Below are 23,337 nucleotides of genomic sequence, written 5' to 3' on the forward strand. Positions count from 1 at the left end.
ATCTCTATCTATTTTATGGTCTATTTCAGTATTCTGGACATATTGTCATGTAATACGAATCATGTGCTCCATCTTCCATTTCTGTCCTCGTCTTTTTATCTGCAAATTTGCTTGTGAAAAATGAATATAACAAACTTCTCGAATAAAAGTTTAGTGGTCCGACATATTATCATGTAATATGATTCGTGTGTTCCCCATCTTCCATTTCCATCTTCATTCTTTTCATGTGTATATTTCCTTGCAAAAAATGAATATTAGAAACTTTCCAAATAAAAAATCAGTGCTCCAGACATATTATCTCGCTGCAATTGTGTCACGTCAGTGACTGTGACACAACAATATGCCCGGACAACTAAATTGTTATTCGAATTTCCCATAATTGTTATTCGAATTTCCCATAATTGCCTCACTAATCCCAGTCTCCTTCTTGGTGATGTTGACAACTCATAATTCTTCCATATTTAATTTTTTATTGATGAAAGAAACTTAATTTATACACCAAAGCGACAATAATAAACACAAATTCACTCTCATGTCTCGTTCCCTCCCATTCTTCTCCCTCCTCCTCGTCCTCGCCGCCTCCGCCCACGGCGACTCCGACACCGACTCGCCGTCGGAGAAGCCGAACCTGAGGTCCCGCTCTCTGATCTCAGTGAAGCTATGGTGTCTGATACTGGTGTTCGCGGCGACATTCGGCGGTGGGATGTCGCCGTATTTCATGAAATGGAACGAGGGTTTTCTCATAATGGGGACTCAGTTCGCCGCCGGCGTCTTCCTCGGCACCGCCCTGATGCATTTCCTCAGCGATTCCAACGAGACTTTCGGCGAATTGACGGACACCGAGTACCCCTTCGCATTCATGCTCGCCTGCGCCGGGTATTTGATGACCATGGCCGCCGATTGCCTCGTTTCTCATCTCTACGCCAAGAAATCAACTCACGCTTCCGACCTCGAGCTCCAAGGTATGCTTGTTTTCATTGAATTTAATTTTAGTTAGTTGTAATTAGTTAATGTTTAACTATGAAATTGAATCGAATTGGAAATGCTGTGATGAATTTGATGAGTTGTGAAAATTGTGATGGAATGGATAGTGGTTGGGAGATATTTCATGATTATGCCTATAATTGAAAAGGTTGCTTTGGTGAATAAGTTGGATCTTAGTTTATGATGAGATTTTGTTTGTTGTTTGTTTGAGTTTTTTGATGCTTTAAATATAAGTTAGGTTCCCACTCTATAGAATTGGTGGTTTGGTTGTTTTGGTTAATTAAACTTGCATAGTGTGTTAGGTGTAGCTTTTTCAGTTATGGGTGGTCCTCATTGTAGGTGAATTAGTTTAAAGATCTGATTTTTATTACTGTATTTAAAATTTAAAATTGTTTTTAGTTTTGTACTAATTCGCTCTTTGTTGTAGCAAATCCTAGCAACAGCAATAGTTTGTCTTCGGATGCAAAACCACAGGTGAAACTGAAAAGATTAGAACTTGTTCAATTTCAAGAAATTTGGCCTTAAAAAACAGTTTACATATATCCTAGCTGGTTCTGTTATTTCAGGACAATGGCTCTAGAGAAGCCCAAGCTTCATTCACAAGGGCTACTTCGCTAGGCGACAGCGTGCTGCTCATAGCCGCGCTGTGCTTCCACTCTGTCTTCGAAGGGATAGCAATCGGAGTGGCAGAGACGAAGGCAGACGCTTGGCGAGCTCTGTGGACGGTCTGCCTGCACAAAATATTTGCTGCAGTCGCGATGGGGATAGCGCTCCTGAGGATGATGCCCGCGAGGCCCCTCCTGTCCTCTGCTACGTACGCCTTTGCGTTTGCGATCTCAACCCCAATTGGCGTGGCCATTGGCATTGTGATAGACTCGACCACGCAGGGCCAGGTGGCGGACTGGATATTTGCGATATCGATGGGGCTGGCCTGTGGTGTGTTCATCTATGTGTCCATAAATCATCTACTCTCCAAGGGGTATAAGCCTCTCAACAAGGTGGCTGTTGACACTCCACGCTATAGGTTTTTAGCTGTCTTGTTTGGTGTTGGAGTCATTGCTGTTGTGATGATTTGGGATACTTAGGCCATCCACAATAGGCGCCCAGCGACCGCCCAGCCGAGCGCCGGCGCTGGGCGGTTCGCTGGGCGATCTATTGCAGCCGCCCAGCGGGCGATTGGAGAGAGAAACTGCGTAGCGCTGGGCGGTGTGCTGGGCGGTCCGTTCGGCGCTATTGCAGCGCCCGGATCGCCCAGCGCACCGCCTAGCGCGAAAAATAAATTTTTTTCTTTTCGAAACACTATATATACGCGCTTTGTTCGTCATTTTTCCGTATATGTCTCGTAAATTAAATTTCGCATATTGTGTGATTGTTAATTATTTCATTTTGTATATATTTGTTAATAGTGATGTGGATAGTATTATTAATGTTTCTCGTATATGTCTCGTAAATTAAATTCCGTATATTGTATGATTGTTAATTATTTCATTTTTATATAATTGTTATTAGTGATGTGGCTATTGATGTGGCTGGGCTATTTATGATGTGGCTAGGCTATGGTTGGGCTATTTATGATGTGGCAGGAGGATTTTTAGTGCTGATGATGTGGCAATGGCTAGGCTATGGCTGGGCTATTGCTGGGCTATTCTTATTGTGGATGGCCTTAGATACATCACTCTACTTCCCACTTTAGGTAGGTCTTCAACCTTTGTAGATTCATTTTATTTTTCTTTTTATTTTTATTTGATGATGGGTGGCAATAGTGAAGCCACTACTAAGACGACATGCAATGCTAAACTGACTGCCACATCAACGTGTAATTCGCAAAGAATGCTAAACCGACTGCCACATCAACGTGTAATTCGCAAAGAAATGGAAGACTGAGATAATTAAGAAAATTTCATCTAATATTGAAAAGTGTGGACGTATCAAAATTTGCCCATCTTTTGTGATTAATGTTTTTTTTTTCTTTTCGAACCCTTTAGTGATTAATGTTACAAGTTGCCCTTTGAAAATTAAAGCTTGTTTCCAATTTCGGGCTCAAAGCCCAATCCTAAATCTGACCCTAATTTATTGGGCTGTCTGTCATTTTTGTCTGGTTATTTCATAAACAATATGATGGTTAATGACTGAAGATAATTTAACTGGACTCATTAGAATATCCTATCACAAGTGCATACAGAAAACAAAACTTTTTTTCAATTTATGGAAAATATTTGATACAGAAAATAGGGTGGGACATTTTCCGCTCTCTTTCTAACCAACATATATTTATAAGTTTACATCATTACAAAATTGGTACTATAAAAAACATATTTTTCGATATTGTATAAAGATGTCGGATTGATCGCATCAAATAATAATTTCCTTTTCCTATACACAAAAAATGATATAACAATAATAGAAAACGTATATTTATTGCGAAATATAATTCTATAGAAGACTCTTATTCGTCGGCCAACAAAATTACCCTAACACTTTTTTATTCTCTACACAATTTTCAATCTTATTAAAACATATATTATCCTAAGATTATTATTTCCAAGATGATTGGAGAGTATAATCTATATTATAAAAATAGTAAATAATTGGCCCGCCTAAAATCGATGAAAACGTGTTGCATGATAGCAATGTGGAATGTGCAGCATGCGCCACCTCACAAGCAGGACCACAAACTTAGCTGGACTGACATGTTGGTATGAAGATAGATGTTGAGATTTAGTGTTGTTTCATTACGAGTTTTTGTTGTTTAGCTAATTTGTTATGTAATTTTTTTAAAGCTGGTATTCTTTATTATCTAGATCATTTGTTAAGTAGTACGTAGTATATACTGTGATGCAAGAATTAGACCATGTAAGGAATTTTCATCTCTTTTAATTAAGTAATACACATGTTTGCCTTTCACGTTTCTCAAACGTGATATATTTTTTTTTCCATTATGGTATCAAAACAGGAATTTAATCATGTTATGATTTTCTTGGATTTCTAAGAAGGATTAGATTATGCATGATTGAAACATACTTTATTATAATAAGTGGCGGACGCAGCTTAGTTGTACCCATGGGCGGACCCACATAGACAAAGAGTGGGGCTTTAGCCCTTAATGAATTGTTTTTTTGACATTTTTTAATAAAATTTTATAATTTATTCTTATTTTATACCTATATTTATATTAAAGCCCTTATTAATCACATAAATTACCTAGAAAAACATTTTCAAACTATATTTTGAAAATATAACCCTTACTAATGTTTATTTCTGCGTCCGCCCCTGGTTGTACCCCAATTTTTTTTCTTAGACCTTCCACCATAGCCATTTCTCCAAATTCAGCTGTTTTAAATGGAAGAAAATAATTAACAATGACTGATTTTTTTCGAGTTTTGATATAGATTGGGAGGGAGAGAACAATTACGGAAAGGGTAAGATAGTAAATGGGTTGCTTCATTGCATATGATATGAGGTGGGGGGCACTTCTGATTTGCCTATTGGTTTTGATTGGTGTAAATTTGGGGGAAACTTCTTTAATTATAATTATCCTTAAATAATTTAGTCTATATCCGTCATAAATGATCCTCTCCCATCCCAACTGTCCCAATTGGTTTTGATTTAATTTGGGGAAACTTCTTTAATTATAATTACCCTCAAATAGTTTTAGTAATTATTAGTAATAAATAATATTCCATCCATCCTAGCTGGTTTTGCTTGGTGATAATTTGGGGAAACTTCTCAAGTTATAACTACCCTTAAATTAAATAGTTTTAGTAATTTCTAATAAGAAAAATGTTTTGGAGACATAATGTCTAAGACATAATGAGGTTAAAGTAGTCATTTTAGATTGTTTTATGTTTTTATTTAAATATATGTTTTGTACATATACCATACTACCCTTATGCATATAAAAACATTTATTTATATTTAACAATTACTTGGTTAGGAAAGTTGTGTGTATTTATATGGATGGCTTGATTTAAGCAAATATATACTCAAATCTTCTCACCAATCTCTCATCCCTACCAAAACGTTCCAAATTCCATCCCAATTGCAGATTTGCAGTAGATATTTCTTCAAACAAAAGTATTGACTTTAATTCTATTTTTTGTTTTGTAAGTGTACATAAATTTCCAAATTTTAATTACTCCAATAATTCTAAATATTGAATTATTCTTTCTAACTTCAATCACGTAATATTAGTTTATTTAAATAATACTTTATACAATATTTTTTAAATTCTAAACTTATAGGTAATAGATTTAATACTCGGTCTTAATTTTATTTTTACTAAACATTGTTGAATCTGGAATTTATATTTATAAAAGTAACAAATCAATTTAATTGCATGAGTTCTTAGAGCATCAAAATTAAGATTTGAAATTTATACATCTTTTATTTTATTAATGGACAAAATGTTAGGGAACAACGATTTGAATTTGTATACTGAAATTAAATTCTTGCATGGTGTCAAAAAAATATTTTTTTAACTATTAGAAAATTAATAGTCATGTTTAACAATAAAGAAATTTCTTTTTTTTATTCACAACTCTTACTTTCATTGGATGTGAATGACTATTACTATTTCGCTTGCATAATAACACTAAGAAAATAAGAATATATATATATATATATATATATATATATATATATATATATGAGTGCGTTAAAATGATAACCATATTTATGGTGATAACCTAATAACCTATCATTTTATGGGTCAAAAATATCATTTTTACTAAAATTGATATTTATACACTATAAAATGATATTTTTTCAGCATGCATAAAATGATACTTGCATAAAATGATACTTTTAATCCATAAAATGATATTCTGTTTTATAAAATGATACTTTTAATCCATAAAATGCTATTCTGTTTTATAAAATGATATATTTCGTCCATAGAATGAGGGTTATTGTTATCACGAAAAATATGGGTTATCATATGATCACATCCATATATATATATATATAGTTATATTTATGATTCAGAATTTTAATAATTATTTAATACTACAAATAAAATAATTTGATGCGAATAATATACTATTTCTTTGGATGATAACAATTAGAAATCAAGTGTATATACACATGTAGTCATTTTTATGACTTGGAATTTTAATAATTATTTAATACTAATAAAATAATTAGATGCGAATGATTATTACTATTACATTGGGCAATAACACTAAGCAATTAAGTATGTATATGCATGTAGTCATTTTTATGAATTAGAATTTTAATAATTATTTAGTACTAATAAAATAATTAGATGTGAATGACTATTACTATTTCGTTGGACGATAACACTAAGAAATTAAGTATGTATATGCATGTAGTCATTTTTATGACTAAGAATTTTAATAGTTATTTTATAGTACAACTAATAAAATAATTTGATACGAATGACTATTATTATTTCGTTAGATGATAACAATTAAAAATGAAGTGTATGTACATGGTAGTTGTTTTTATAATTTAGAATTTTAATAATTATTTAATACTTTATTTAAAAAATAATTATTTAATGGAGTACTAATAAAATAATTTGATGCGAATGACTATAACTATTCCGTTGGATGATAATACTAAGAAAATAAGTATGTATGTGCATGTCGTCATTTTTAAGACTTAGAATATTAATAATTATTTAATACTAATAGTATAATTTGATGCGAATGACTATTACTAAGACTAAGAAATTAAGTATGTATGTTTATGTAGTCATTTTTACGACTTAGAATTTTAATAATTATTTAATACCACTAAGAAAATAATTTGATGTGAATAATTATTACTATTTCGTTGGATGATAACAATTAAAAATTAAGTGTGTATACACATGTAGTCATTTTTATGACTTAGAATTTTAGTAATTATTTAATACTAATAAAATAATTTAATTCGAATGATTATTAGTATTTCGTTGGATGATAATACTAAGAAATTAAATATGTATATGCATGTAGTCATTTTTATGATTTATGGAGTGAGAATTTAATATATTTGAGATTTATGCAATTGTTCAATCTCATTAGTTTTGGTTGAGAAATTAATATATTTGAGATTTATGCAATTGTTCAATCTCGTTAGTTTTGATTAGTATATTTAGATGATTGAGTATATTTTGATAAAAGAGTGTAATATGGTGAGTTTACTTTTGATATGAATTTGATTGATTACTTAGATAAATGATATAGCAAATGAATTGCCTTGCCTTTTATAATTTATAATAAGGGTATATTAGTCTATATAATAATTTGGCTTATGGCAAAGTGACATAAGGGTATTGGATTTGAAAATATAATAGGACATATTGGATTAAAATATAACTTTTTAAATATTATATACTGTATACTTGAATTTGATAATAATTTCTTACTTTATTTTTTGGACAATTATAGCCATCTCTGCATTAATCAAATATTAGAGGTTTTATTGACTTGTATACTATTGACTAGCAAAATATGAATTTTACTATAATAATTATATAATTTTAATTTTATGTGTTTTCTATACAAAAAAAATTACTATAAAAATATTCTAAATATCAAATAACTTCATATCAAACTTGAATGCTAATTATTACCAACTTCTAACGTTTTAAATTTTTTTCGACTATTCAATTCAATTGCTTTTTAACGAGCATTAATGTCATGCATTGAAGGGGACTTGAATCACTCTTTAGCACGAGAATTGACTCTTATAGTTCGTATCTACTCATAAACTTCAATTTATGCTTAAGATTTTGCTAGCACATGCTCGTACCTCAAACACAAAATTCTAGATATGCCACTGATTATACCTCGATGGTGGTATCAAATCCTCAAGGGTTGAGACATGGCTTAGTGTGGGATGTGAATGAACTCTCACTCAAATTTCAATCAAGACTAGAAGATAATGTACAAATATTTTGTTAGAAGCAACGACATGGTGTCCAAGAGGGTGTGGTTAGTGGAGATAATCCCATGTAGAGCCACAAACGATAGAGTGGGGAGTCATTCGAAAACGTGGCTAATGAGAGTAATGTAGAGCATGCGCCGCCTAGCAAGCAGGACCACAAGCCTAGCTGGAAGGATGTATCAATATCAAGATTGATGGCTAGTTTTGATGCTCCTTTACTATAAGATTTGTCTTTTAGCTCGGTTGTTATGTAACTTTTTTAGGGTTAACAATGTTTGTTATCTATATCCTTAGGTTGTATACATTATGATATAACGTCGGCCCTTTTACAATTTTTAATCGTATCTCTTTTTTTCCTTAAATTCATTTCACGTTATTATTAGAATTTAATAATTTATAGCAATTTAAAATCGGCAAGGGAAAAAATATTGACATAGGAAATTGATTGCATATATTTTCTCCCCCATTTAGGTTGAAAATACACCTCTATAAGACGAGTACAGTTGAGTAAAATAAATAATTTTGAACCGAAAATTTCTCTAAAATCATACATGTGCCCAACTTCAAACGTAAATAAGACCAAACACTTCTATCTCATTAGTAGTTTGCAGTTATTTCAAGATATCAATATCAAAGCATCCCCAATTCCCCATCCATGCTCTTGCCAATTATTTCAAGATATTAATATCAGAGCATCCCCATCCGTGCTCTTTGGTAAGAACACGGATGTGAGCCCGGACTCACTTTTATTACTTTTTTACTTCATGCTATTCCCCAAGAGCACAACACACACATCCATGCTCTTCCGCAAGGACATGCTCAATGGTCTCACCATTCTATTATACAATTTAAATAAAAACATTTTCACAATATTAAAATGCATTAAAAATACCCGGAATACTATTACAAATGCATTAAAAATACCTGAATACTATATACAAATTGAGAGCCGCCGCTCCCTCCCGATCTGGGTTCGGGTGCCCACTCGTATCGCCCATCGGGGGCATCTTGGTCGTCCACCGGGTAAGGCCGGTAGTCACTCGAAACTTGAGAACCTTGGGTTTGAGGAGGGGCCGAAAATTGCGTTTCCGGTCTAGGGAATGGTTGTGAGCCGAACCATTCGTGGTTCCAACCGCGAGAGTCGGAGGGGTGATCGCCGGAGCCGGACATTTTTTTTTGTAAAAGTGAAAGATTGAGAATTGATAAGAGAAGATGAGAGAATTTAGATGAGAATTGTGTAGTGTGGTGTGAAATTTTTGGTGTGGAAGTGGGGGTATTTATAGATGAAAATGTGAATTTTGGGGAAAAAAATTGAAAAATAAATTAAAAGTGGGGAGAAAACGGATATAATTTATTGGGAAGTGGGAAAATATTATTTTTTATTTAAAAATGATTTTTTTTTAAAAAAATAGAAAAATAGAAAATGCCAACGGCTTTGCCGTTGGCCAATCAGAACGCGCCACGTCAGCCTGCTAAGCGGCATGGATGTGATCGATGCATGCGGCGAGCAGCACACCGCCGCGCCAGCGGTACGGACGTCGTCCGTCCGGATGAGCAGTGCTACCGATGCTCTTAATTAGGTAGGTGTTTATTGTCAAGTAACTGACAAACCCAGTAAATGTGATAAATTCCTATACATTTCACCTTCAATATTTAAGTTATTTAGGCCATCCACAACGTTGGCACTAAACCGTCCCTTAAATTACTATTCGCTGCCCCACTATACTTTTTTACTCCATCCCTTAACTAAGGGACGGAACCTGCAGCCATCCGTCCCTTAAATTACTATTCATTCAATTTAATTTTTTATATTTATTTCCAACCAAATTCAATTAAAAAAACACACTTCATTAAAAATAAAATAAAATTACAACATAAAATAAAAATACAACTTAAAATTCAATAAAAAAAAACATAATTGAAATCCTAAAAAAATAAAAATGACATAATTTAAAATATAATTTTATAGAAAATAAAAAAACTACTCCGCCAGCGAATCATCCCCCGAAGGCGGTGGAGGTGCACTGAAGCCGTGAGGAGGCGGAATGCCAAGTTGTGCTCCCATAAACGTATTTCCGTTAAGTCAGGCTTGGTATTGGGCGGGTGTCATGCGGGAAGTGTCCGCCATTGTGGCGGTCATGTACATGGCCATAAGGGAGTTGGGGGGTCCCCCCGAGCCCGAGCCCAAGCCCGCTTGGCTTGATTCAGCTCGGCCCCTCCTCCCTCTAGCTGCCTTCGCCGCATTTCTCCCTTGCGGCCGACGACGCCCACGGGAGAACTCCCCAGCATCGTCTGCCGGGGTCTCAACCTCCTGCAAGGCAAACTCTTGTGGCCCGCTGCCCGAACAGCCCTCACCAGACGAGTATTGGCCATTCGCCGTGTGCTTCGTGCGCTTCGAGGTCGAGCCCGTGCTGGACCGCACACCGCCGACCCACCTTTCCTTGTCATTGACGACCTCCCAAACATCGACATATTTGAATTGTTTGCCGGTGTCGTCGAAGTAGACCCGCAAAGCCGACCTCAGAATGTCGGCTCCCGTGGCTCCGCTTTGGTAATGAGCCGCTTCATTCTTGTGGATGGCGCATAATCGTTTGACCTCTCTGTCGACTCGGTTAAAGTGAGCGCGGAGCATCTTATATGTGCGGCGGCGGGACTCCTTCGGCTTAATCTGGTGGTAGGCCTCAGTGACCTTTTCCCAGAAGCACTTCCGGGGTTGTTGATTCCCGACGATGGGATCGTACGAGACGTTGATCCAGGAGTTGTACACCGCCATCGTTTCTTTGGGGCCGTACGGATGCCGGCCTAGATCCTCCTCGTCCGCCTCGGCCTCCGCCTCCGCCCTGGAGCTTCCACCGCCTCGGCCTCCTCCCCCGCCTCGACCTTCTTCAGGAGTGGGTTCAACGGAATAATCCTCCTGAATCTGGGATAATCCCTGCGAATACCGCGGGGTGGAGGGACGAGCGTATGCATCCACGTCAAAATTGGGTGGTTGGTACCCCCGGCGTCGACGAACCGGAACCACCCAATGTGTTGTAGATGCTCTCCTAGTCGCTGAACGGGTTGAGATCCCACCCGCCGGAGCCGCCATCGCCAGAGTTTCTGTCGCCGGACATTTTGTGATGAGATGTTAGATGAAAATTGGAGAGTAAATGGAGATGATTTGGGAAGAATAGATGTGTAGTTGTGTGTGAAATGAGGATGAATTAGGAGTATTTATAGAGTAAAAAAAATGAAAAACGGCTATAAACTGTAATGTTACCGTTTTCCACTTTTTAATTTTTTTTTAATTCGAATTTTTTAAAAAGAAATGATTTATTGCGTCAGCGTAACGATGCCCACTCGCGGGCCGGTGAGTGGGCGTCACGCATGGCGTCGGGGCGCGCCACTTCGCCTCGGCGCGTGGCGAGACGTCTGGCCATTCTTCACGCCGTGATGGAACACGGAACGGGCTGGGGATGAGATGGGGCGCCGCAACGCGTCACGCCGTCGTCTCGTTCCTTCGTGACGGAATACGGGCCACCCGCGTGACGCGTTGCGGGTGGCCTTATACACTATATTCCATTTAGTCAAATTAAGTAAATGTCAACTTATTATTTTGATAAATAAAAAAGAAATGACATTTATTTGCCCTTGACCTTGTTGAGTGAGTTAGTTGAACCCTTTTCTTCCCTACCGTCTCCAATTCTTGAAGCCCATCCACAATCTCTCACTTCCTTCCATTTTAGCATTTCTGATTCTGCTCTGCTCCTTTTCCTATTTATTCCCAGCTCCGCTTTCTCCATCACCCTACCCCAACCCCAACCCCAACCCTTTCTGCGCCGCGAAAAGACTCCATTTTTATACCTCTCTTTTTCTCAATTTCCGCAGTCCCTTCCTCTCCATGTTGTTTCAACTGAAAATCTTGCTCGAGGGCTCAATTCCCCCCCCCCCCTCTTTGTAGTTAATTTCATGCTTATAGCTAGATTCCCATTTATGTTTTCAGATGAATTTTTCTCAGGTTTCTGACTCACACCACAACCCCCCCTTTTTTATAATCTGACATGGTTTAGTAGATCTTCACGTCTTCAAGATTTTCTGAGTTTCTCTGGGCGTAGAGGGTTCTTTGTATCTGTTGAGTATTGGGTTCTCTGTTGGTCAAAGTTGGCTTAAAATTCTTTCTGAATTTTGGTGTTTTTGTTGATTTTTTTTCGGCACTGTATCTTTTTATCAGCTAATCTATACCTTACGGTGAGGTGTTGACTGTTGATGTAGTTTCTGTTGTTATTTTTTTGTGGGGGAGTAGTTTTAGTTTTTCAATTTAGGGTTTTAGTTGGATTGTGATGGCTAAGTAGTTGTGAAAAGTGGTTTCTTGATTATCAGCTATGGCTGTGAATGAGCGTTATTTTGTGGAGTGGAAGGAGCAATATGTGTCGAAGGAGAGGGGCAACCGCGTGGTTCACTATTTTTTGAAAGATAACTCAGGGGAGTCTATTCTTGCTGTTGTGGGTACTGAAAGGAGTGTTAGGCACATGTTCTATGTTGTATCGGATGAGTTCTTTAGCGCCCACGGGGCTGATAACTCGGTGCAGGCCGGGTTCAGATGGAGGTCGAGGAGGGAGGTGGTGAACTGGCTTACTTCCATGTTATCAAAGCAACATCGGCAAGGAGATCGCTCAAGTATGCGTTCCAATAAGTCTCTCTTTTGGGTATTCTTATCTTGTTTGTGTTTCTAAGGCTTTAACTGATCAATTTATATACTGTAATTGTTGGGTTGGTGTTTATGGTTCATTGGTTTTTCTTGTTTGAAAGGTTTTATGTCAATTTTGCTTGGGCATGTATCTTGTTTGGGTAGTTTCAGTTTTGGTTATGGATATCTCTGTGGTTCTTGAGTTATTTTCTTTAGCACAGAGATGCTGAATTTTAGTTGATGACTTTTGACTTGACCTAGCATATGTTCATGCCATGTTTTCCTTTTCCTATGCCACTAACCAACTGTATAAAGTTAGGTGTTAATTATTTTCATGAAACTTGGCTTGGTTGTAATTTGTGGTATACATTCCTTTATGCCGCTCCATTTTCCTTCCTTGCATCCTGCCATATATGGTTTTTGTGGTAAGCTTTTTGCGAGAATCTATTGTTAGTTCCTGAGATGTTAGGATTTTCTTATGATTTTTGCGTGAATGTTAATTCATTGATGGTTCCTTTGATAGTAGTAGTAATGAAGGTTCTCCATGAGACATTTTTCTTTATTTGCGGAACTTCTGAAACTACACTTTGTTAACTCCCGCTGTAAAAAAATCATGTTGTTGACCTAAATACTTTCAGGTCGACACCTTTTTCTTTATTTGCAGGACTTCTGAAACTACACTTTGTTAACTCGTGTTGTAAAAAAATTATGTTGTTGACCTAAATACTTTCAGGTCGAATAACTGCAACAATTATGCACTATGTTACTTTGATTTTATTTCTAAATATATTCACATTACATTTCCAAATTCTTTTTGGATTACATATTTTTTTCATCTTCTCTTTTAATTGTAGTGTCCCCAAAAGGTAACAATGCTGCCGAATTAAATGCTCAGCGCACTCAGATGCTATCTCATAAGGTACGCATTCCTCGCTGTGTATTTTATCCGGTCATGTTTGTGTTGCTATTCATCCGAGTCTTTTTATTCACAATTGTACTATATTTTATGTCAGGGTCGCATAGCAAGGAATTTGAAAGGTCATCATTTAGACATTTCATGGTCAGGTTCCTCTTGGGCTTGTGGTAAACAATTGAAGCATTACTCGGAGTTTCGCAGGAATGGGATTTCAATAACAGTAAGTCTCCTTTAATCCACCATATATAGATTTTCCCAAGCTTAACTCAATATAAACATTCATCTAGACAGGGGCGGACAAAGTAAGAGGTGGGGGAGGGCTTAAGCCCCTACCAAAAAAAAATTTCTATATTTTTTTCTACTTCCAAAATTTTCAAGAATATCAGCCCTCACCAATTCAATGCTTTTGAAGACTGAATCTTCGAAAATTAAGTGATAGGGAGGGCTGAACTAAATATGGGAACAAAAAGTTGCTGAGGAAAAGGAATAGCAGTGGCTGCCGCGAGAGGAAAAAGACAACCCTAATAAAATTAATATGATATTTATATAAGAAAAGTTTTCTTTATTGACTTGTCATTGCTCATGTCGTACTTTTAAAACGTATCTCCGGTTTTTACTTAGTAGTTTTAATAATGTAAAATATAGTGCAATTAAGTTTTAAAGTCAAAATGTATTTGTCAAACAAAAGTAAAATGTGCAAGTGTTAATTTTAATTTTTTGTTTAGGAAGTGTACATAAAATTCCAAATTGATTACTTAGTTTGAAATAAATAATTAACCGAATACATTATGGAAAATTTTGTTTGATTTTCATAATACTTCATATATACTGCTTGTTACATTATTATGTGAAATTAAGAATGAAAATATGAAAAAATGTTATGCATTGAAATTTTAATTAAAATTATGTAGGATTTTGTGATTTATGGTAACATTTTGATTTTTGTATTGAACTAGTTTCATGCATAAAATATAATGTATTTTTAAATATTTATTGTGTTTTTTATTTTATATATACATGTATGTATACATATATGACTATAAAATACATAGTACTACCTTCCTCTTTTAAAAACAAAAACTTTTGAAACTGCACATGTTTCAATGAAAAAAGAGATAGAAAAAAAGTGATTGAAGTATTATTAATTGAAAATAAGTTCCCCTCATCAGAGGTAAAATAAAATAAAATAAAATAAAATAGGAAGTTTCTAATTTTAAGTGTCGGACCAAAATGTAAATAGTTTTTTTTTAAAACTTGAGATAGTATATAATGAAGCCCCTACCAACAAAATTTACTGCGTCCGCTCCTACATCTAGATTATTTTTCCTGTGACGAGTGTTTGTGAACTTCTGGGGAGAGAAGCAATTAATTTTATGTGAGGCAATATAATTCGTGTTAGTTTAGGTGGCATCTTGAGTTTCAAACATGGAAGAAGGAATATTAAGTTGGTAGAATGGCAATTTGCTCGTAGTAGCTCTTCTTTACCTATTTGCCACCACCATGTCCATCATCTGTATGCTTGAAATGGATTATTGTGCTTCTTATTCTCAAACTGAGACATCATATGGAGACAGGTCTAAATGGGTTTCTTTTTTGATCTATATGTGAAAAGCATTGTAAATCCTACGCTAATTTTCTTCTCATTACGTGCCTTCATTTTTTCTGCTATTCAGGCTCATTCGTTTGTCTTTGTAATGGCTGAGAAAGATAATCACTATATTGCATATTTGGAGGATATGTATGAAGACAGAAAGTGCCAGAAAAAGGTCAAAGTGAGATGGTTCCATCATAATAAGGAGGTGGAGGGAGTTGTGGCTTTACGCAATCCTGATCCCAAAGAAGTCTTTATCACTCCTTACATACAGGTCATCAGCGCTGAATGTGTTGATGGCCCAGCCATAGTTTTAACTCGTGAACACTATGAGAAATGCGTGGAAGTTTTTCCACACGATTTGTTAGGTGGACTTCATTACTGTTTCAGACAGTTCAAGGTTAATAGAGTAAAACAATTCAAACTAAGTAAATTGCGGGGATATTACAGTCAAGCAATATTCTCGTGCTTTAGCCCTGATTTTTTTGAGGACGAAGAGTTTAGCTCTGAGGACGATGCAAAAGTGGGATCTAAAAGGAATAGAAGTTCCGGAGAGGATCATAAACCAGACCATGATCTATCAGACAAGAGATACGGTCCGCTGAGCAGGGAGACAAATTTTCTCAAGCATGTTGATGTCCAATTTCGGCAGAGTCATTTGTTAAAGAATGAAAAGGTGGAGTTTCTTTGCCAAGACAGTGGTATGCGTGGCTGCTGGTTCAGATGTACAATAGTAGAGATCTCGAGGAGACAGATGAAAATTCTATATGAAGATATCATGGATGAGGATAGTGGCACGAACCTCGAGGTATGATTATCTGTTGATTATTTTTGTTATCTTTTGAAATGGAAAAGAAACTTTCTAGTCTTTGCATGATATTGAGACATATCAGACAATTTGTCACAACTTCTTCTGGATGGTTATGATCATTTTCGAACTACGTTGAGTGTGTGCTTTACGTTGTGGTAACTGTAGGAATGGATTCCTACGAATAGAGTGGCTAATGCTGATAAGCTGGGGATGCGGTATGCTGGCCGCCACACTGTCAGACCTGCCAATCCCTGCAACGAAGGGAGCCCAACCTATGGAGTTGGAGATCCAGTTGACGCGTGGTGGAGTGATGGTTGGTGGGAAGGGGTAATCTCTGACACTAGCGATGGCGGAAATGGAATCTACAAGATTTATATTCCAGGTTTGTACAGTTGCAGGGTTTTCCGTTTTGGTTGTTAGTTTATCTCCTATTTCCACTATTATTCCAAACCCGACTCAACGGCTGAGGGATTATTTTGTTATCATATTTGTTTTCTTGGTTATATCAGGTGAAAACATGTACCTGAGTAGTGAGGTGAAGAATTTTAGAGTTTCAAGAGATTGGGTTGGCGATAAGTGGATGGATATCGAGCCAAATCCTAACATTCTTTGCGTCATATCTTCAACGAGCATTGATACTAAGCTCTCAACATCGTCTGCTGCTTCCAAGGAAGCCAAATCGGATAACTCTCCGACCTCTGTTGATAAATTTGTTGCCAGCAATAAACTCAGTGTAGTTGACGAAGCGATTCATGAGCTAGCAGGCATGACACTGACCAACGTCCCTCTGAAAGACGAATGCACCGACGCTGAGCAGCAGAAGTGTGTATTTGAAGCCGAGGAGAAGGAATACTCTAACAGTGTCGAACAAGAGATGGGGAACGCTGGCAGTGACTTAGGTGCTGTTAACGTCAATGGCGACGACAACAACTTGGTGGAATGTGAGATTGCTGAGGTGAAATGTGAAGCAGAAGCTACTGAGATTATGCTAACTGGCTGTTAGTTAATGAATAAAGTCTTGTTTAGGCTATGGTAAGGTAATAGAATTTTACAATAGATGTACATTTATGGTAAGTAATTTCTTCATGTATAGAAATTAGAAACAAGGCCATCCACCATTCATGTGCACTCTCCTCTATATTAAATCATGAATTTTCTCATTACTTTTTTTGGTTGCAGAGGATTCCATTATATTGAAATAAAGCATATATTATTGCAAAAAAGTGAAATGACTGTGTAATCTTTCTCATCTATCTCTCTATACAAAAACTAAATCATTGAATGAAAAAAAATGGAAACTATAGCCTTAGCCATTGTTCCCCTTTTATGAAATCTGTGTTTAAAAAAGGCATTGCTTCTGTGATATTCATAGCTCTGGACCAGTCTTGAGTAGTGTTTCTCTCCGCTCCTCTTCCTCTGCACTCGTACAGCCCGAAAACCGCGGTGCTTCGTCTCGATGGAAATCCCCAATCCTGCCATCCTTCTGGCCTCACAGTTATGTTAAAATCTGTGTAGGAGTAAATAATCCGAGAGAAGGCTCCCCATGCTCTGCCCAGGAACAGATCCCCTGTTCCAGCCACGGTGCAGTTTACAAACGAGAAGCCCGTGTCGTCGAGGGGGCTGTCGCGGTGATGAGCTGCGATTGCGAACCCATCTGCGACCACTGATATGTTGCAATGCTTGTACAAGGATCTTGCCCTGCCGAATATGAAATCCGTGGTGCCTTGGATGAAGCATTCGAGGAAATAATGTGAGCCGGTTTCGTCCAGGAGCGTGTCCTGCGACCCCAGGAACCGGACTCGGTAGAACATGGCGTGATCGCCCCCGATCCTCAGCGCCACCGCCTGGTAGCCGTTCACTCCTAAATCTCCCTTCACCACCACTGTATTCTGTGACAAAAAAAAACACATAAATTGATTGGTAATTTGAGATTATTGTGTGTTTTTTTGTTTTTTTTTAAAATTTTAATGTATGTAGTTTATGATCACCTGAAAAGTGATGTAGGATGCACAGAAGTAGTCGGATAGCACGGAGACAGAGGACGAGTTCCACGTCCCGATGTACTGCCCGGCTGCGTTCAGGTCCCCGGCTTTGTCGTGCCAAGTTATCACCGTCTCGCCCGCTCTCCCTTCCTCTCCGATCAGCGTTATGTATGGCTTATTCGCCGGAATATGCACCTTTTCCCTGCATTCAGATAAACGGAGAACCATTATTGATATGGTAAGGCCCACTACTAAAAAAGTAACCTCCTCACTACCCCTCTCCCCTAACAAAGCTCAAACAAAAACTGCATTGCCTCAAAACTAACAAAGCAAATTACTTCCCGCCCAAAAAAAAAACTACTGAACGAAGAGAGAATCTGTAATAACCTGTAAACGCCAGGAAGGATATGAATCTTGACACGGTGGATATTATTCACCGGAACCAAATCAACGGCGCCTTGAACGGTGAGGGAATCTCCGGAGCCGTTCTGGGAGACGACAATGAGTTTGGTCCGATCATCGGCGTTGCCCAAAGTGGGCCTGGCGCGGTCGAGCCTCAAGTCGCCCCACGAGATGAAACTCGGCTGAGCTTGCGCGGACGCGAGGAAGAGGATGAGAATCCAGACACGCAACAAACTGATCATGGCTTGGTAATTGGGAGTAATTTTAGTATGGTGAGGTGGAATAATAAATAAGGGGAGCGTTGTGAAGGGTTCAAACGTGAAACAGCAGAGTTGAGAAATTGAGATTGCATGCAAAGGGTGGTGCGCTTTTTAAAGAGAGGGATTTATGGCGTCGAAAACACAAAGATGGGTGCTGTTTTTTTTTTATAGTTTGAGAGTTAAACTAGTGTGAGGTCGAATAGGAGAAGGATTTATGATGTTTTTAGTGTTTGAGTCACGATGTTTTCGCTGAGATTATGTTTTTGATACACAAAAGAAGTGTTGTTGAGCTGTTGTTGGCGTGTGTGCCTTGTATTCTACTTGAGAAGAGGAAAGGAGATCATGGTTATAATACGTATAATGATTTATTACAAGATATATTGCATATCCTGATTGAATTTATATTTATTATATTGATGTGGAACGTGGTTATTTTGTGACTAACTGATTATGATGAGATTAATTGTTGATTAGGATGGATTGGAGGTTTTAGATTTTGTTGATTTGTGTTTACTCATTATTTGGAGGATGTATATCCCTTTCTATTATGAGGGTTCATTAGTAAAATTGAATGGGTTTGGAAGTGTGTTTCAATTGATTCATATTTAAAACCCAGAGTTAGTCCAAATATCGACTCAAATAAGACCCATTACTATTACTTGTATACTACTATATAGTGTTATTTTTATTTTCTACCCTAATTTTAATCTATTTTGATAATGTTTACCTTATTTATATTCATTTATATATTTCAAAATTCCACCATACAATTCAATTTCATCAAAATAAATTACAATAAGGAAAATTTCAATATGCAATCGTTTAATACTACTACTACTACTACTACTACTACATTTTATGCAATTATAAAACCGTTCAATAAATATATGTGAAATGGTACAGTTAAAAATAAAAATCTTGTAGATAACTTAACCGTCCAAATATAAATATTTTTTTTAACTTATAATTTTTTTTTTTAAATAAAAAGTGTGTGTATAAAATTAAAATGAATTATTTTATTCTGTGCAGCCCAGTCCGACACATTCATGAAGTGGGTTTGATTAGATCGAGATTTTAAAAAAGAAATCCAGCATAATCAGCTTCAGTCATAGCCTCATAGGGTTAGGCCGTGTTGGGCTTGGGTCAACTTGACCCACTTGGTGGTTAACAAAGACTAGTGTGTAATTTTTTTAGATAAAATTAGTACTAATATTTTCTTAATTATCCCATAGTCATTTTAGAATTTGGTTTGTGAAAGTATTTTGATTTCTTGGTGATTTGTGTATCTGGATTAATTTATTTTGGATGCCTTTGGTTTGATATATTAATAAAACAATTAATTTTGATTAAATATTTGATTTGCATCATTGCGTGAAACATATTTAAATATATAACTTTGGGATATATTCATATCATTTTTCTAATTATTGTTCAACCTTCACCCTAAATTTCAGCCCCAAAATTTAAAGATCTAATGTCTGACTTTTATGCCACATGAATTTAATAAATTAATAAAAAAAATTTGAAATAGGCATTTAGGGAAGTAGTAAAAAATTGGCAATTATTGCATTTCCATTTCCATAATTCACGCCTTCTGTTGCATAGTTACTTATCTTTTATTTCTTTTCCTTTATTAAATTACAATATGCTTATTTTTTTCTATGATTCATCGATTTTACTCCAATTCTAACTATTTTTTCGCTAAAAAATATTGGAGAAATAGGAGTTCAATATTCTCGTCAGTTTCTGAGTAATGCATATGTCTCTTACAAGAAATAATGTGCGCCTAATGTCTAATAATGTACAGTCCGAATTTAAATAATGTACGTGTTTAAGGGAATAATGTTTAGGCTAAGGGCACCTAGAGTGGGGCGGACGATAGGCAGCCCGAGGCACTGTGGGTGCGCGGACGATGGACGATGCGTCGTCCTCGCCCGACAGATAGTCCGCGGAGAAAGCGCGAACGATAGGGCATCGTCCGTCCACTGTGGGCGACGCGGACGATGCAACGCATTTTTATTTTATTTTTAAATTCAAAAAATTCATTTATATAAATACTCCTACCCCACCTTCATTTGTAACATTTACATTGGCATTTTCACTCTCAATTTACACTAGAAAATGGATTCTGGTGATTACTCAAGTCCCAATAGTCCGATGTTTGGAGGTGGTGCACGTTGGCCGGGTACACAACCTGACAAATATTGGTCGTTCGACCTTGACACGCAGTACGATCCCGAATTCAGTACAGATTCGTACGGTCTGTCTGACATGGAGCCGTCTCCAACTCGTCCCGCCGCCCCTTCCCGCCGCGCCGCCTCCTTCGCCGCTGCCGCTCCCGCCAGAAAGAAGCGGATCAAGTACCGGGCGTACAAGTTGCCACCTCCGGCAATGAATGAAGAGTACGCCACCGGGAGGACGAACTACCAACCGGATGAAATCCTTGTCTTGGCGAGGTGTTGGGTGGATATCTCAGAGGACCCGGTATTCGCGAACAACCAAAACCAACTTGAGTACTGAGAGCGCATCGCCGAGCACTACAATGAGGCGAAGCCGCCGAGCCCGTACAAGCGCCATAGGGAGCAGCTCCGCAAGCACTGGGATCAGGTTAAGAAGCAAGTCAACCTGTTCGCGGCGGAGTACGAGAAGTACTCGAGGGAGCAGGGAAGCGGCGAGAGCCTGAGCGATGTGCGCGATAGAGCGCTGTTGTCGTACTAATCCATGTACGGCGACTTCAAGCATTTCAATGTCTGGGCGCTCTTGAAGGACAAGCAGAAGTTCCAAGGCGGGATTCTGCACACCGGTGCGACAAAGAGGACGAAGACCACTGACACTGGTGGTTACACGAGCAGTGAAAGCGGCGCATATCCGGTGGACCTCAACCGGAAGTACACGGAGGATGAGAGTTCCAGCACACCGATGTCCTCCCGGCGTCCCGTAGGTGTCAAGGCTGCGGAGAACAAGGGGAAGGCGAAGGAGACATCCTCCTCGCAAGCTGCACCCCCCCAATCGCCAACCCCGATCCTGACCCCGACTCCGTCGGCACTAGTTGACAACGGCCTCGATGGCGTGGACATTGTTGGACACACATAACGCCCTCATGAAGTCTACGGACCCGGTCAGAGCCGAATACCTCCAGGGGTTGATCGATGAGCTGCGCCGGAAGTTGGGGCTTTTGTAGAGTAGTCAACTTTTTTTTTATTTCTAACTCGTGTAATTTTTTTAATCAATGTAGTATTTTCCATTTTTTAGTTAATCGTTGTGTTTTTTAATTAGTTTGCATTTATATATTTGAAAACATTTAAACTAATTAACAAAACAACAGTAAAACCTATAGGGCGCCCCATTGCAGGTGAAAGGGTAGAAGGATAAAATGTTGACGTGGCGGTGCATAGGGCGGACTTTAGGGCGCGCCTTAGGGCGCCCCACTGCTGATGCCCTAAGTAGAACTAAATAATGTACACCAAGTGGCCTTTAATGTACATGCGTAATACTTAATGATGTACTTGTGTAAGTATTTAATGTTTGGCGAGAGTTGAATTCATACCCTTTGGGTTCAGCAATCCATGGGGCTAGTGTATAATACTAAATGATGTACCTGTGTAAGTATCTAATGTTTGGCGAGAGTTGAATCCATACCCTTTGGGTTCAGCAATCCATGGGGCTAGGTTGTAGTACCCACTCACAAACGAAACTATCACCTAGCGCAGAGAGTTTGAATCATTCCCCTTGGGTTTAGCAACCCATGGGGCTAGGTTATAGCACCATCACATGAATTAAATTTTATTTTTTAATGCGTATAAGATTTGGTACAGTAAATAATGTACCGATAGTATCTAATAATGCGCAAGGATCAATGAATAATGTACAGATTGAAGAGAATAATGTTGAAAGGAACTTGAATTCATGCCCTTTGGGTTTAGCAATCAATGGGGATAGGTTGTAGTACCTACTCACAAACAGAACCATCACAAAGGCAGAGAGTTTGAATAATTCCCCTTGGGTTTAGCCACCCATTGGGCTAGGGTATAGCACCACCACATGAATTAAATTTTATTTCTTAATGCGCTTAAGATTTGGTACAGTAAATAATGTACCAATAGTATCTAATAATGTGCACGGATCAGTGAATAATGTACAGATTAAAGAGAATAATTTTAAAAGGAAATTGAATTCATGCCCTTTGTGTTTAGCAATCCATGGGCTAGGTTGTAGTACCCACTCACAAACGGAACCATCACAAAGGGCAGAGAGTTTGAATTATTCCCCTTGGGTTTAGCAACCCATGGGGCTAGGTTATAGCACCACCACATGAACTAAATTTCATTTTTTTTAATGCGTTTAAGATTTGGTACAGTAAATAATGTACAAATAGTATCTAATAATGTGCACGGATCAGTGAATAATGTACAAATTGAATAGAATAGTGTTGAAAGGAAATTGAATTCATGCCCTTTGGGTTTAGCAATCCATGGGCTAGGTTGTAGTACCCACTCATAAACGGAACCATCACAAAGGGCAGAGAGTTTGAATCATTCCCCTTGGGTTTAGCAACCCATGGGGCTAGGTTATAGCACCACCATATGAACTAAATTTCATTTTTTAATGCGTTTAAGATTTGGTACAGTAAATAATGTACCAATAGTATCTAATATTGTGCACGGATCAGTGAATAATGTACAGATTGAATAGAATAGTGTTGAAAGGAAACTGAATTCATGCCCTTTGGGTTTAGCAATCCATGGGCTAGGTTGTAGTACTCACTCACAAACGGAACCATCACAAATGACAGAGAGTTTGAATCATTCCCATTTGGTTTAGCAACCCATGG

The 23,337-nt window shown here is 37.6% G+C and overlaps 4 protein-coding genes across 5 annotated transcripts in view; 3 read left to right on the forward strand and 1 right to left on the reverse strand.

Annotated features, from left to right (window-relative positions):
- Nucleotides 1-23,337, forward strand: part of LOC121756375 (peptidyl-prolyl cis-trans isomerase FKBP16-1, chloroplastic-like) — a 542,442-nt gene that overhangs the window by 225,422 nt on the left and 293,683 nt on the right. The window lies entirely within an intron of this gene.
- LOC121756364 (zinc transporter 11-like) lies at nucleotides 493-3,042 on the forward strand. Its single transcript, XM_042151896.1, has 4 exons — nucleotides 493-962; nucleotides 1,412-1,458; nucleotides 1,551-2,069; nucleotides 2,652-3,042. The coding sequence occupies exons 1-3, from the start codon at nucleotides 533-535 to the stop codon at nucleotides 2,067-2,069; spliced, it is 996 nt and encodes a 331-aa protein (XP_042007830.1). The 5' UTR covers nucleotides 493-532; the 3' UTR covers nucleotides 2,652-3,042.
- LOC121756344 lies at nucleotides 11,549-17,025 on the forward strand. The gene is made up of 6 exons (XM_042151861.1): nucleotides 11,549-12,534; nucleotides 13,399-13,463; nucleotides 13,558-13,680; nucleotides 15,134-15,859; nucleotides 16,028-16,244; nucleotides 16,372-17,025. The coding sequence occupies exons 1-6, from the start codon at nucleotides 12,240-12,242 to the stop codon at nucleotides 16,863-16,865; spliced, it is 1,920 nt and encodes a 639-aa protein (XP_042007795.1). The 5' UTR covers nucleotides 11,549-12,239; the 3' UTR covers nucleotides 16,866-17,025.
- LOC121756362 (pectinesterase QRT1-like) lies at nucleotides 17,100-18,766 on the reverse strand. The gene is made up of 3 exons (XM_042151894.1): nucleotides 18,232-18,766; nucleotides 17,851-18,046; nucleotides 17,100-17,751 (listed from the first exon to the last, which is right to left on the reverse strand). The coding sequence occupies exons 1-3, from the start codon at nucleotides 18,486-18,488 to the stop codon at nucleotides 17,161-17,163; spliced, it is 1,044 nt and encodes a 347-aa protein (XP_042007828.1). The 5' UTR covers nucleotides 18,489-18,766; the 3' UTR covers nucleotides 17,100-17,160.

The sequence above is a fragment of the Salvia splendens genome, chromosome 11 (assembly GCF_004379255.2).
Source record: "Salvia splendens isolate huo1 chromosome 11, SspV2, whole genome shotgun sequence".
Lineage (NCBI taxonomy): Eukaryota > Viridiplantae > Streptophyta > Magnoliopsida > Lamiales > Lamiaceae > Salvia > Salvia splendens.

Excerpts from the sequence above, each read along its gene's own strand:
- LOC121756344 (XM_042151861.1), top strand. The coding sequence starts at position 12,240 with ATGGCTGTGAATGAGCGTTATTTTGTGGAGTGGAAGGAGCAATATGTG. Across the intron at positions 13,464-13,557 it reads CTCAGATGCTATCTCATAAG|GGTCGCATAGCAAGGAATTT; the intron begins GTACGCATTCCT and ends ATTTTATGTCAG. Across the intron at positions 15,860-16,027 it reads ATAGTGGCACGAACCTCGAG|GAATGGATTCCTACGAATAG; the intron begins GTATGATTATCT and ends TGGTAACTGTAG.
- LOC121756364 (XM_042151896.1), top strand. The coding sequence starts at position 533 with ATGTCTCGTTCCCTCCCATTCTTCTCCCTCCTCCTCGTCCTCGCCGCC. Across the intron at positions 963-1,411 it reads TTCCGACCTCGAGCTCCAAG|CAAATCCTAGCAACAGCAAT; the intron begins GTATGCTTGTTT and ends TCTTTGTTGTAG. Across the intron at positions 1,459-1,550 it reads CTTCGGATGCAAAACCACAG|GACAATGGCTCTAGAGAAGC; the intron begins GTGAAACTGAAA and ends CTGTTATTTCAG.
- LOC121756362 (XM_042151894.1), bottom strand. The coding sequence starts at position 18,488 with ATGATCAGTTTGTTGCGTGTCTGGATTCTCATCCTCTTCCTCGCGTCC. Across the intron at positions 18,047-18,231 it reads ATCCTTCCTGGCGTTTACAG|GGAAAAGGTGCATATTCCGG; the intron begins GTTATTACAGAT and ends ATCTGAATGCAG. Across the intron at positions 17,752-17,850 it reads CATCCTACATCACTTTTCAG|AATACAGTGGTGGTGAAGGG; the intron begins GTGATCATAAAC and ends TTTTTGTCACAG.